The 14,665-nt window shown below is 43.5% G+C and overlaps 1 protein-coding gene across 2 annotated transcripts in view; it reads right to left on the bottom strand.

Annotated features, from left to right (window-relative positions):
* The window catches only part of LOC116046725 (myosin-9-like), a 63,520-nt gene that overhangs the window by 23,056 nt on the left and 25,799 nt on the right, over positions 1 to 14,665 (bottom strand). The window contains exons 3-21 of one of the 2 annotated variants that reach the window (XM_031295118.2): positions 14,221 to 14,377; positions 12,760 to 12,787; positions 12,513 to 12,606; positions 11,085 to 11,105; positions 9,566 to 9,658; positions 9,389 to 9,452; positions 9,150 to 9,248; positions 8,828 to 8,971; positions 8,606 to 8,701; positions 7,336 to 7,607; positions 6,753 to 6,926; positions 5,055 to 5,228; positions 4,332 to 4,446; positions 3,011 to 3,198; positions 2,196 to 2,317; positions 2,025 to 2,094; positions 1,782 to 1,942; positions 324 to 432; positions 80 to 211 (exon numbers count right to left, since the gene is read on the bottom strand). In XM_031295118.2, the coding sequence (XP_031150978.2) occupies positions 80 to 211; positions 324 to 432; positions 1,782 to 1,942; positions 2,025 to 2,094; positions 2,196 to 2,317; positions 3,011 to 3,198; positions 4,332 to 4,446; positions 5,055 to 5,228; positions 6,753 to 6,926; positions 7,336 to 7,607; positions 8,606 to 8,701; positions 8,828 to 8,971; positions 9,150 to 9,248; positions 9,389 to 9,452; positions 9,566 to 9,658; positions 11,085 to 11,105; positions 12,513 to 12,606; positions 12,760 to 12,787; positions 14,221 to 14,377 (2,313 nt within the window). The remainder of the gene's footprint in view (positions 1 to 79; positions 212 to 323; positions 433 to 1,781; positions 1,943 to 2,024; positions 2,095 to 2,195; positions 2,318 to 3,010; positions 3,199 to 4,331; positions 4,447 to 5,054; positions 5,229 to 6,752; positions 6,927 to 7,335; positions 7,608 to 8,605; positions 8,702 to 8,827; positions 8,972 to 9,149; positions 9,249 to 9,388; positions 9,453 to 9,565; positions 9,659 to 11,084; positions 11,106 to 12,512; positions 12,607 to 12,759; positions 12,788 to 14,220; positions 14,378 to 14,665) is intronic. The other variant, XM_035997121.1, reaches the window with a different exon arrangement.

Below are 14,665 nucleotides of genomic sequence, written 5' to 3'. Positions count from 1 at the left end.
TGTCTTGTTGACTTCTGTCTGTGTAGTTTAATCTGTAAGGACATGAACTTAACAGAGACGGTGGTTTCTTAAAGCTTACCTGACTTTGTTTTTGTTCCAGCTCCTGGAGCTGCTGCTCGGCATACAGATGCTTCTCCTTCACCTTCATCAGCTCATCGTCCTTGGCCTGCATCTCCTCCTCCTGCCGGCTGACCTGCAGCAAAGGCTTCACCTGAGGACAAAGCGGTAGAAAGAAGGGGAGTTAAAAAGGGAAAAAAAGCGAGGAAAAGGCTAGGGATGTGAACAATACTGTTGAGAAAATGTAGGCTGAGTGTGAGGTTCACCTTGGTGAAGAGCCTCCACCACTGCCAGTTCCTGAGTTTAAGATAAGCAGCACAGTTCCTCTGGATCACCTTCATTGCAGTCAGTTGCTGCTGTCTCCTGGTAAAAGCCCTACAAAGCAAAGTTAGACACAGACTCAGACAATCGCACTTCATTTGACCTCCATTTTAATGCAACAAACTAACTAAACTGGGCAAACTAAAGGCTGTGATGGCAGAGATGCAGAAAAAGTCTTGTTCAAGTTGGAGTGTGAAGAGTTTGCTTCAACAGTCCCTCCAGAAAGACGTGATTATGTGATCTCATAATTCAATGCATAATCAGCCAAAGTCCGCATATTTATATTTATATTCAAATACCAATACATAGATACATAATAGACCAATACATCTTTTTAGATGATTTATTTCTTTTTCTATTCTTTAACAATAAAGGATCATGTATATTTCTCTTCCATGTGCTTTTTATTTGCCATTCTTAGCACACAGTGTGTGTTCTCTCCAGTAAACTGGGACTATAATTTGGGAGGATTGTACAATTATAAAACCTATCCTAATTGTACAATCCTCCCAAATTATAGTCTTAGTTCACTGGACCAGTAACTATCTAGTGTAGGTTACTGTACATTCATGTAACAACAGGGAGAGGACACCCCAATGGTTGTGGACCTTATATTTTGCTGGGGGGGGATGTTTACAGTGTGCATTGAGTTTATCACTTAATTATCTTCATAGTTTCTAGATTTTGGAGTCAAATCTTTCAGCTTCTTTCCTTTCTATGTCCATACATACGAGGAAGCAAAGTATATTTGGGAAGAAGCAGGCTCGCTATAATAAAACAGAGAGAAACTGAGTGGCAGACAATAGCGAACGGACTGAATGTCTGAAAAGTCTAAAAATATACATTTACCAAACACTTCTGCTCACTTTTAATCCAAAATGTTATGTGTGCAAATTATTTGCAGCCTAACTCCTTGAATATTATAATTGTGACGATTACAGATCAGAGTCGTGGTCACATAATGTCTATTTTTAGGCTACTTACACATTCAGTCGGTCCGCGATTGTCTGCAACGCTTTCTCTCGCTGTTTCACTACAGCGGCCGCGTTTCTTACAAATAATGTGTTTCACATCATCAAACTTCCATATGAAGCTGCTGCTCACTCTGTATAAAGTATGAACAATGCGTATTCTCCATTTTAGCATCAGGAAATCTGTGATTGACCTCGCAGTCTGTTAAAGAAAGCCGTGAACGCGCATCAATCTGAACTACTTCATCCTGACTTGACCTAGTCGCTCCTCCTCAGCCTGGCTTGGCCATCCTGAAACGCACCAAGCCAGGCTGCACAGATTAGACTAGGTCAAGCCTCACTTTATCGGTTATCCTGGATTTATTAATTCTGCTTTTGTGAAACAGCCCCCAGGCTATAAAGTGTCAAAGTGTGTCCATTGTCTTTTCTTACTTGCGGGCCACGTAGCCTCTGCACCAGGCCTGGAAACTGATGATGATGTCCGTGATCTTCATGTCCCTCTCCTCCTCCAGGTGAGCGAGGACTCCCGCCCTGAAGAAAACTTTACTCTGGCCGATCCGGTACAGGTTGGGATCCAGCTCCAGGCTTTTGATCTGCCAGGACAGGAGATGAACTGATCAATCACACTGCAGAGGGACTTTGTTATTGTGGAGGCTTAGCTACAGTTTTGCTTACCATGAGCACACAGGCCTGCTTTCCATCCATGAAGCCCTTGGGGATGGAATTGGGAGTGAGGATTTCATACCTTGGGGAGAGGGGCAGAGGATAGGATTTTATTTAATTTTTTTTCTTACATATAGCTGCCAGAGAATAAGACAAACTGGTTACAGCGTTATTATTCCGTACCTCTGCCTGAACTCCTGGAAGACAATGCGGTTGGGGAAGCCCTGTCTGCAGATACGGATCCCCTCCAGCACACCGTTGCACCTCAGCTGGTCCAGAACCAGGTGGGGGTCCAGTTTACCAGCCTGAGAAAGAAGAACATTTGCTGATAAGCAGTGTGGCAAAACAGAGAGAACGGCTTTATTCTACACAGTGGCTTATAGACCGAATCACAGCGACGTCGCGCTAACACAAAGATCACTTCCTGGTAGACAAATGACAGTTCGGCAAACTTGTTTATTTCTGTTGTCATTTTCAGCAGTAACTGTAACGTTCAAAGAAATATGGTTAAACACAGAGGTGCGACCTAGCCGACGTTTCTGCTGTGCCTTCTTTATGAACTGTGTTGCTTTGCTAGAGTCTTTGAGAAACCAAATCTAGTGTTATGAACAGCAACCGCTCACCGCCGGTCAGACTGACTGCTAGTTTGGGTGGTTTCATTTCTTAGTCTGTGGCCCAACAGGTACATTAGCTCTCCAAGATAACGTTAGTCAAAGTGTTGACAAATGAAAGCATCAAACATGCATTTTAGATAAATGAGATGAGCGTGTCCAGTACTTCCTCGTCCCCAGTTTGCTCAGTGCCGTTACATTTTATCTACGGGACGAAGGAAGTTTTCTAACTGGAAGTGATTGTACACAAACATTGTGATTGGGTCTACAGCAATTAAAAAAAAAAGTTCTAGGAACTAAGGAACAAAACTAGGAACTAAGCAGGTTTAGTAGGTTTTTGGTCCTGCGGTGGAAACACCTTAACAGATGACAGTATTTCTCCGGTACCTTTTTCTCGTGGTTAGGGATGATGCAACGGACAAAGTTGGGGTTGGTGTTCCTCAACGTGGCCATGAGCTTGGACAGCTGCTCTTTGTACAGCTGGCCCACTGTGCGGAACATGCCCTTGCGGGTCTTAAAGGCACCGGGCATATCGGACATGCCAGACACCTTATCCAGACCCACGATGCGGTCCACTGAAAGAAGAAACAACAGAGAGAGGATAGAGAGAGAGAGAAGAGAGACACTATGTAAGAAGCTAGTGGGGTTTTTTAATTTAATAATTTGAATATTTAAACCAGGCAAACTCAAACCAAATGCATGTCACAAGGGAGAATGAATATGACCATTGTCTCTCCACTTCCTCTTGGTAAATAATGCATAAACCAGGAAAAAGGCGGTTCATAACACCAGGACCAGTGAAACACCACACAGAACACAGAGTGAATGCTGAGGGGAAACGGGAATCGGGAGTAGGATGACCGAGAGGAGTGAAGCGTGGAGAGATTACACACCATGATGAAAAACAAAACTCAGTGCAGTGCATGGAAGGGGGCTGTTGGACTGTTGTAACGCTGCTAGTGTGTAGTTCTGTGAGTGAAAACTATGTGTAATTAAATATGAATGTGTGTGTCAGGAAGGTGGCAAACTCTGGCGGGTGCAGTGTAATCTTTGTGGTGATATAAAGACAAAAACACACCAAACCCATGCAGTATATACCCATCGCTGCAGTAACCATGACCAACACCAGGAGTCCCCAAACACCACTATTACACAGAAGGAGAAAAGGAGAGTTCAACGATAGAGCAACAAGTCGTAAGATGACCAGAAGATTTCGTTACTGCACACACACCGTGGTTAAAGACACTGGAAGAACTCACAAAATCTTTTTATCCATTGAAAGTTTAAACTCAAAAACACAAGTTTGAACATTGAGGAGAAATGGATGGAGAAATAAGCATGTTTAAACAGACAGCATGAGTAAGGGGGGGTGGGGGGGGTCTTAAATAAAAAGGAAACCTTGTCACCTGAGTTTGAGTGTAGAAAAGGAAAACGCTGATAAAAGTAGGCTCTCTGAGATTTCTGTACCTCTGAGACCCAGTACAAGAAAGAAATGACAGACGAAATGGTGCCAAACAGAGGAAGAAATGGATGGACACAACAAGTGGAATTTGAGAAGGTAAAAACAAAGGTGCACACACCAGACAATAAAAGAGAAAGAAAGCACTATGAAATGTAAACCAGGAACCCAAACATGACATATATTCCCACAACAAGCACCGCTCCCAGAGAAGCAGTGATTCCTGGGTTAACATCTGCCTCAACTCACCGTCACGCCAGAGCTCAGAGACAAACTTGTCAGTGGACTGGTTGAGCAGCGAAGCCACGTTGTCATTCAAGGGGTCCATGTTCTTCATCAGCCACTCATCCGCCTTGTAGTCCACCTGAGGAGTCACATTAGGCAGGAATTGTCAAGTTGTTTTCTGAGACTGGCTAACGGGCCGGCTACATTGCACGGAGAGCGGATGTTCCAACACTACACTTCCACTATAATCAATGAAACTGGCTAAACCACGCATGAGAGCAGCGCGTAGTGGTGCGTATGCACCGTGGATATACGCTCTACAAGAGTAAAAATAGGACAGTCTTCTATTTATACTTTTTTACACGAGCCGTGTGTGGCCCTTTTACACAGAAATGGATCATAAAGTGTCTACATTTCTTTTGAATTACATTACGATTTACAGGAAAATATCTAATGACTGTCAATAAGTGTATAGTTTGGTTTAAAAAGTTTCTATTTTTAGTTATTGTTCCCTGTCACCTGCGTCCTCTGATAACAGCTGACAATAGTTTGTAGTTTCACAGCGCTGTGCCGAGTGCAAAAACTGAAGCAACAATCTACAACGATGTAGCCAAAGCGTTTGCCGACCTCTGAGCCATTATCATAAAGTTTAAAAACTGGACAAATGCATGAAAGAAAAAGGCACATGTAAGACAAATTAGGATGGAGAAATGTGTAAACGAGAATGCTTCATAATGAACTACTCACCTTGCCAGCATAATGGATGACAGAGAAGTCTGCTTCATCCTTCAGTTTCTTGGGCTTAAAGAACTTGGGGTGAGTGCCCTGCTCCTGGAGCACCTTCTCCACAAAGCTCTTGTCTGTGGCTTTGGGAAACCAGCACTCCTCATCCAGCAGAGCGAGGATACCAGGTGGGTTGGCCTACACACAAAAGGGAGAGGGTACAATTTAAGGTGTGAAATAGAAAGGCCCTGAAGTACTCAACACATTGGAAGAACAAAGAAGAAAAAAAAAAATACTGATATCTGATCAGAAATAAATAGCCTGGCTCCGCCCTCCTACGTACTTCGGCTCAATTTTCATTTTCCTTCAGTACTAGGTCTGGGTTTGCGGTATATTCGCGGGTTTTCTCCGGCCAATCTTCACCAGTCCAATCAGTGAACAGAGGGAGTGGCTGAGAACGATGACGTTGAGGTCGTGCTCTAGTTTGAGTTGTAGTTCTGTAATGGCGGCGGAGAAAGATGCGAGCGAAGCCATTCGGTCCGTTGTGGCAACGCTGCCGAAAATCCAGAAGTTAAAGCCTGACCAAGAACAATCTTTGCTGAGTTGTGTTGGTGGCCATGATGTTGTGGCCCTCCTCCCCACGGGGTTCGGGAACAGTTTGATTTTCCAGCTCGCTCCGTTAGTGGTGAAGGAGTTAGCTAAGGCTAACGCTAGCAATGCTAAGCCGACGTCACAACCAAACGTTAGCGATTGGTTATGGCAGATCCAGAGTGGCTCTGGGCAGATCCAATAGTTTTAAACTTCAACAGAGTACCCGCCTTCAAGAAGTTAACACTTGTTAATGGAGAGTGGCCAGACTCTCTGGACCAATGAAATGGACCAGAGTCTGGTAGGACCAGGCTAATGGACCAGAGTCTGGTAGGACCAGGCTAGTGTACCAGAGTCTGGTAGGACCAGGCTAGTGTACCAGAGTCTGGTATGACCAGGCTAATGGACCAGAGTCTGCTAGGACCAGGCTAATGGACCAGAGTCTGGTAGGACCAGGCTAATGGACCAGAGTCTGGTAGGACCAGGCTAGTGGACCAGAGTCTGGTAGGACCAGGCTAATGGACCAGAGTCTGGTAGGACCAGGCTAATGTACCAGAGTCTGGTAGGACCAGGCTAGTGTACCAGAGTCTGGTAGGACCAGGCTAATGGACCAGAGTCTGGTAGGACCAGGCTAATGGACCAGAGTCTGGTAGGACCAGGTTAGTGGACCAGAGTCTGGTAGGACCAGGCTAGTGGACCAGAGTCCGAGGACCAGGCTAAGAAATAAACAGGACTTAAGGGGAATTTTGGTATTTTTCCAACCTTCCAACCTATTTTCATGGATTTGTGTCTGACTAATGTGAACAAGAGTCTTTGAAAATGCATGTAACCGATGCTGTAATTCAGTAGGGCAATGGCAACCTTCAATTTCCGTCGACTAAAAGTGCTGTTTTTGCCACTGACAGGCTCAGATTGTTATTATAAGTCTCTGACAACATTATGGAAAAATGTCATCCTGCTAGGCTTTTTTTCGTGTAACTTACCGATGCCAGGTCAACACCTAAATTAGTCATTTAGACACAAATCCATGGGAAAATAGGGACATGGTTCAAATTAAATGTAATTCCCTTTTAACGTCGGGTCACATGAAGGAGTTAAAGCTTGGCGACAGGTGAGTATGATTTTTAAACTCACAGGTTTCTCAATAAGGTCGATGCAGGGCTGCAGGTCGAGGCCGAAGTCGATGAAGCTCCACTCGATGCCCTCCCTCTGGTACTCCTCCTGCTCCAGGATGAACATGGTGTGGTTGAAGAGCTGCTGCAGCTTCTCATTGGTGTAGTTGATACACAGCTGCTCGAATGAGTTCAGCTGGGGAGACACAGGAGAAAAAATGCTTAACAGTGCACAAATAGAAACATGGATGATATTTTTAATACACCGAAGAAGGGAGGAGATTGGAGAGCTTCTTGGAACTAGTGTTAGTGAACAAACGACAGCGCTCTTTGGTGGGGAGCATGAACAAATCCAATAGACATCAAGGAAGAACCCAAGGCTCTCGTCTTTAAGAAAAAAATATTTCAAAATGCCTTTAATTCATCTGGCACATTCTAAACAGAATAAGACACAAAAAGAAAAACGTTTCGGCACCTTTCTTAGAGACAAGTACCATGGGTTCTTCCTCGATGTCTATTATATTTTAATATACATTTGTACATATGGATTCATTTCGCTATATATTACACTGTTAAGTCACGTACAGTTTGCCTCAATTGTTTACCTCGAAGATCTCAAATCCAGCGATATCCAAGATGCCGATGAAGGAGGCTCCCTGCCTCTTGGTCTTGTCCAGGGCTTTGTTGATCCTCATGACGAGCCAGCGGAACATCCTCTCGTATGTGGCCTTGGCCAGGGCCTCCACAGCAAACTCTGCTTGCTCCTGGGTCTGAGCCTTCTGGACGTAGTCTCTGCCCACCTTGATCCTGGGTGACAGGATGGCTCTGGTGAAGTCTGTGACATTCATGCCCATAAGGTGGCTCACCTTCTGGGCAGCTGTTGCAGAGGAAACGGGAGGAAGAAAGTGAGAAGAGGAGGAGAGGGGAAAACAATAACATTTAAGATATATCTGCAGGATCATTATCAACAACTTATCAAAGTAGGTGGTAGTTTTGCCAAAATAAAGGCTGATTTATAGTAGTGCATACAGTAGGCTCTACGCAGAGCAGACGCCGTTACGCAAGTGGCCTATGCTGTGTGAGGATTTATACTTGTGTCTGCGTAGTTCTAGCGGATCTGTTAAGAAAATAGCAGAACCCTGTATGTGCATGCATGCAAGTGGAGTGTGTGGTAGCGCAACTAGGGTTAGCTTCAGAGCGAGTACTGACTCCGTCGGTGGAGACGGAGAAACAAAGTGTCTCCTTTGTTCTTTCTGACCACAGTGGGAAAGCTGTAGCAGGAAAAGTTTACCTTCTCCTAAGGAGCAGCAGGAAATGATTAAAGGGTAGGGCTGGGTACCGAATTCAATACTTTTTAGTTATCGACCGAATTCCCTCCAAAGTATCGAGCATCGAAAAATGCCTCGTAATTCAATACCCAATTACAATACCTAAGGAGTGAATCTCATCAGCCTCAGTGAGCCAATCAGCATGCAGCATACTTCTACCAAGATTTAATAATGTCTGTGATTGGCTGTAGTAGGAGCTGAAAAAGAAATAAAAAGATTTGTGCCGTAATGTGTATTGTTGTAATTTCTTTTTGGTTTCGAAAAAGTATCGTTAAGGAACCGGTATCAAAAATCACGCTATTGATATCGGTACCGAAGATGTTTTTTAACGATGCCCAGCCCTAGTAAAGGGAAATGTGACGCTACCAAGCCAAGCGGAACATTTCAGTCTGCGTCGCCGCAACATGTAGTTCATTTTTTTTTTTTGCGGGAAGTGCACGTCAGGCTATGCCGTAGGGTCCGTATCTATGGGTACCCACGGCATAGATTCAACGCAGAACCATACACCAAGATTTAGCCAAATATTTCAGGTTAAGGTCTGACTTACCGGTGTTGTCAGGCATGGAGGCCTGGTCTGTGTGGCGCTCCTTCTTAAAGCTCATGTTCCCAAGCTGCAGTACAGAGGCCACCACCTTCAACAGGCCTGCACAGAAAGAACAAATGGGAGCATTAAGCTGGTTTTAGGTTGCATTGATACTAGACGGTAAACAAAGTCCCACTCAAAGAAAAAAAGAAAGTTATTTTAACAGTAATTTTCTGTCTGCCTTACCTATCTGCTCATCTTCTGGGATACTCATGATCCTAAAGGCCTCAAGCGTCTCTGTGAACAGGTCCTTGTCCTGCTGCCCAGGAATCGTAACGTTCCCGTTGGAAAGGAAACGGTAGTTGTTGTAATTTTCAAGGAGCAGTTCATCTGAGAGAAAAGGGATGGTTGGAGTGAGTTAAATGGCAAAAGAGAAGTTAAAAAGTCTTACAGGAAGGGCCTCTGTGAGTCTTCAGAATGAAAACAGAAATATTTATTACTTATCTGCAAATCCTTGAGAAATTCTAACTCGGTCTTTGAACAGACAGTTTTGTAATATGTTGCTTACTGCGCAATTTATCTCCGGCCCCTGTGAGCAAGTAGTAGAAGATGTGGAAGGTCCTCTCATCTTTGGCCTGGCGAATGGCACGGGACTTCTCCAACAAGTCTAGTGGCCAATCGGTCAAGGACCAGTTTTTCTGATACTACCATGGCTGCATTTTCCAATCAGTTTGTGTACTGCAGTGAGACACTCCCAACAAAGAAACACAAGTACTACTACAGAAGCAATGACAGTATCAAGGATACAGGTTTCAATATTGGCACCAACGATGTAACCATTGACGTCAAAGTTGATCCTGATGAATTTTCCCTAGGAGGAAAAAAAAAACATTAACATTTAAGAAAGGTATGTGGAACAGTCCAGCTGTGAAAACAGGCAGTTCATAACAAGTCACAATCCCAAGACGTAGCACTAAATCTTACAAATCGAGAGGAGTTGTCGTTTTTCACTGTCTTGGCATTTCCAAAGGCTTCTAGGATGGGGTTAGCCTGCAGCAGCTGCTTCTCCAGCTCCCCCTGATGGAAATACGGAGAACAGCAAGGCAAAATATAAAGTACGCTTTACGTAAATCAGGATAGTTCTCAGCCATAGAATCAGATCTAACAAGACTGATGTATCGTGAGAACTGCTTATTCATTTACTAGAATGTTTGTTTGCCCATGATGTACTTACGTCTGAGGAGAAGGGGGGACATGGGAGTGTACAAAACATGTAAAACAAAGTGATAAAAAGGAGGGATACCGTATATACACACACCAGCAGCAACATACAAACACACACATCGCACCCAAGCATTTTCAAACACACATAATGTCGTGTTAGTGCCCAAATCTGCAAACACCCAGAGACCCTGTGACCCGTATCAGCAACCCATCACCTAGAGCAGAATAATCCAGTGAACCCAAAGCACAAAACAAACAAACAAACAAACAAACAGGCGGTCCTTTTGGCTTCAATATACCTCTGAAAACGTCTTTCTTCAAGCTATACTGGCTTGTTTTTAACTCACTTATTCTCCCCAAAAAGGCTTTGCTAAGCATTTGTGCTTTCCAGCAAGGTCTTGCCACAGCTACCTCACTTCTCACACAAGTTGTTTTTTTTCCTTCACCTATTTGGCTGATGATTACTCATATTCATCCAGCAAAAAAAAAACAAGGAACGGCATCTGCCAAAATCCAAAGGCTACCATTGCACGGATTCATGAGTAAAGTACATATTACATGTTGAGTTTAAAGAAATCAAAGCAATGACGTTGTACTGTACAAATGTTTGTCAGAACAGGGTTTTCCCCCTGACATTAGAAGGCCTAGGCGCAGCACATAAGCCGTTTTGGGCAGCACCTAAGCTGAACGAATGGGAGCATAAAAACTAAATGACTTTCCTCACATCTAATGCAAACTATACAGCAAATCTAATTCTGGACTCTGATCTTTCACTGAACCTCTTGATAAATAGAAAACTGATGCTGTGGTGTGTGTTGAACACAAACACTGCCCAACCTATTTGTTTTATGTGAGAAAAGCAAAAATCTTTGCGCAAAACAAAAAGCAGTCAAACTTCAGACTCGAGTAGCGATACAAATGATGAAAAATTCAACCAGACAAATCTATAAATACATCAATTAGACCAAAAGAATTGCAGGGTTTTTTGTTGTTGCAAAGACTCCTCCCCCTTATCCTACTATTGTCTGGCTGAATTTTTCACAGGAACACATACGGCTGCCCCTGGCCAGGAAAAAAACAACTTCCTCCACATTTCCTATTGGCTGGCAAGACATGTCACCTCTGCCCTTAATACAAAGTGACTCCCACAACCGTGCGCTCCAGCGAGGGGGAAGAGAGGGAGGAAGAGGGGTGAGGGGTAGGAGGACCGAGGAGGAAGGTGATGACAGAAAGCAGGTGGGGGAGGAAAAGCGAATGGAGGGAGAGAGAGTTAACTCACATGTGACAGGATCGAGCTGTTCTGTTGATGGGAAGAGAGAAATACAACCTCAAAAAAAAAAGATATGATAGATGTGGTTTTCATCAAACCCCTCTATGTTGCTTTCAGCATCTATCGTGAAGCTAGCAGGCCAGATAACAGTAGTGCAGGTTTTCCAGCGGAGTCTGACGTAATGCTCGACTGCTAGATGGTAGTTTTATTTCTGATGAGAAGATGCAGTAAGGCCTCTGGTCTATGTAACATGTCAGCGTGCCAGAATTCTTAAAAACATCTGCACTACTGTTACTCTGTGCCTGCAGAGCTATTATCTTGATTGCCACCCCCCACTTTTCCCCTTTGAATGTAGGTCCTTTTTCTGTGGTGGCTGTAACACAGACAAGTTTGTCTACTGCAGAAAATAAGCTGTTTGAATACACAACAATGTGATGATGGATTAATCATGTACACAATCAAGTACGCATTCACACTAGAGGGTGGGAATCACAAGTACGCCACATTATGATACATGGCTGTTCTATTCTGGGATAATACATTGCTAGACAATCCTACAATGATACATTATATTATGATATCGGTCTAACTAGGAATATAAAAATGCCGTGTGAAAAGGTTAAGGGCAAGTTTTCTCTCTTTATATACTGCAAGTCCAAACTGTTAGAAAACAGCACAATTAAAGGTGCTCTAAGCGATGTTGGGTGACGTCACTTCTTGTTGACGTTTGAAGTATTGTCAAACAAAATGGAGGCTAGCTCTCCCCTCCCTCCTCCTCATCCCGAACACTGTTTGTTATGTTTGGTGGTGCAGGTTGGCGCAGTTTGTTGTTGTTGGTGTTTGTGGAGCCTGGGCTGTCTACAGAGACCGTGTTTTTTACAGTGTGTTCAGGGGACAGGCAGCTAGCAGATAGTGAGATGTTTGCTGTATGTGACAAAAAATGTTGTAGCCTAAAAATCGCTTAGAGCACCTTTAACTTATGTCCAAGTTTCCCTCATTCATGTGTTGAGCGCCGCCTCGAGGAGCCGTGAAGCAGCGACGCTGGGAGCAGGGAACTCTCTTCAGAGAGTCTTTATTTTATTGATTCATTCATTCATTACAATTTTGATATTTAGCGCCAGCGTATCGATTCTCGTATCACACAAAGGAGGACAACGATATATTGCTGAATCAATATTTATACACACACACACACACACACACACACACACACAGGGTTAGGAAAATGTCGTTCCTGGAAGATGAAAGCACTGGAAGGAAATTAGCGATTGTGTCTCACCTGAAAATAATTCAGATAAAAAGCAACAGTAGAGAATGAAGTGAGAGATGAAGGGAGTAAATTAAAATGATAAAAAAAGGTGTGACTGGAGGATGTAAAAGAGTAATGGGAGGGAAAGTTTTTAGGGATGAACTGTGTGGCTCAGAGGCAGGACTGACCTGATCTTTCTTGGTCTTGTGAGAGGAGGCCACGTGAGCCAGATACTGGATGACCTTCTTGGTGTTCTCTGTCTTACCGGCACCAGACTCGCCTCTGCGAGACAAACGGAGAGAAATAAGGGAGTCAAAACAAGTCATTTAGAGAAGGCCACAAAAGAGTGGCAGACAAAACAATGAAATGAATGTTAATAGAAGTATTGCTACGTTATGTGTTATGTGATCTAGCTGTAACTAGACTGTAACTCACGTGCAAAGAATGGACTGGTCTTCGCGATCTGCAGAAAAGATGTACAAATGTTGGATTATGCAGCCTTTGCAGATCAACTACGCTGCATGTTCTAAATGAGCATGTGTTATCACCACAGTGCATACAGTTTTGTAGTCGGTACAACAGGAAATACATTAGCCACAGACAGGAAATCGATATCCGGCTTCCTCTGACTGGAAAGAGGTGCTGCTCGGTTTCAAACTAACCAGCTAATCACCGTTCTCCTCCCATAATGTGGTCTGAACACTTTGCTGGAGCCAAACATGGAGAAAAAGAGCACAAATGGGACAGAGGGGGCATTGTTTTTTCATGGGACGTGTGCATGACAGACAACACATCAGGAAAACGGGGCTAAATTGGGGCTCGACTGCCGAGCTAAGAGCACTTACAGGACGTGGACTAAATAATCACGTTACAATACAAAAGCCCTGCAGGAAATACCAACTGCTTGTGATGTTCAGCTTTTGTTGTGAATGACTCAAGACACTAAACAGTGCATCTTTAGGTAACGTGTCAAGGATAGCGCTGTTACATTTTCCTTTCTTCCTTCTGCTTTTATGTACCCTTTTCTGAATTGACTCTATGTCAATGGAGCAGTGGATATGACCTATGCCTTTGGTGTGGGAGATCCGGGTTCGATTCCCACTGAGATACATCAACCAATGTGTCCCTGAGCAAGACACTTAACCCCTAGCTGCTCCAGAGGCGTGGGACCTCTGATATATAGCAATTATATTTATTGATAAGGATACAGGCCTGAAAACAACAAGATGACATATGCCAAACACAGGAAATCTGCATTAGCAAAGTAAGAGCAGCACTTAAGAGGACCTATCATAATCACTGTTAACTAGTCTTGAAAATTAAATTGAGTTTTATCAGTCTTAAGAACAAAGTTAAACAAGATTTTGTTTGTACCTCTCCTGTATACTCGTCAAAAGAATGTGACAAATGAGCTGTACAGGAGAAACATCATGCATCTTTTTTTAAATACAACCTTTCTTAGTTTGAATCGGGAGCTTCTGGTATTTTCTGAAATTGTATGAATACTCTGCTAGTATCAAATCAAATATTCTGCAGCGATTGGTCCCTGTTGTCTTCCATATGAAGGCACAAACTCCCATGCCCTGCATGTAATTTTTCAGAGAGAGTACTGACACAAATAAACTGTCTATATTGAAGTATGTATGCGTACAACCTATTCTCTTTGGGGCCTTACAGTTTATAACTCTGTGTACTACTCGGAGAACAGTAGCTGCATTGACATTGACCCATATTCCAAGCTTTGGGCTGCAAAAATAACTGGCAAAGGTTTGAATCAAAGCAAAAAAGGGCATTATGTAGGCCAGCAGATGTTAAATTCCACTGCATTATTTCCTTATAATATTCTCAAGCAATAGTCTTGAGTTTTATAGCGGTGGGGGGGAGGGAGAGACTTACCCTGCATCATGCTTCTGTAAGCTGTGTCGGTGATGGCGTAGATATGAGGCGGCATTTCATGCCTCTTCTTGCCCTTGTACATTTCAACAATCTCCTCTGAGTAGATGGGCAGGTTCTTGTAGGGGTTTATGACGACACAGAAGAGCCCAGAGTATGTCTGCAGGACAGATAAGAGGCGTTGCGTTCAAAAGAAAAGCTGCACATGGACATGGAATAAGAAGAAGTGAAGGTACCGGTGGTAGAGGAGGGTTTCGGTTGTTCTACAGACCGGGAAATATCATGGAGGAGATTTGCAAGGCTCCATTTAGTGTGCAGAGCAGAATTAGGATCGTGGACTGGGACACTAGTCATTTCATATCATCACTGACAAACCCAGAGACAAACGTAAAGAGGGACCAATGGCATTCAATTATGATTTTTTTATGATAAAATATGGACATACAGT

This window comes from Sander lucioperca, chromosome 21, assembly GCF_008315115.2.
Source record: "Sander lucioperca isolate FBNREF2018 chromosome 21, SLUC_FBN_1.2, whole genome shotgun sequence".
Taxonomy (NCBI): domain Eukaryota; kingdom Metazoa; phylum Chordata; class Actinopteri; order Perciformes; family Percidae; genus Sander; species Sander lucioperca.
Note: the sequence above shows the minus strand (reverse complement) of the source record. Positions and strands in the feature narration are given on the sequence as shown.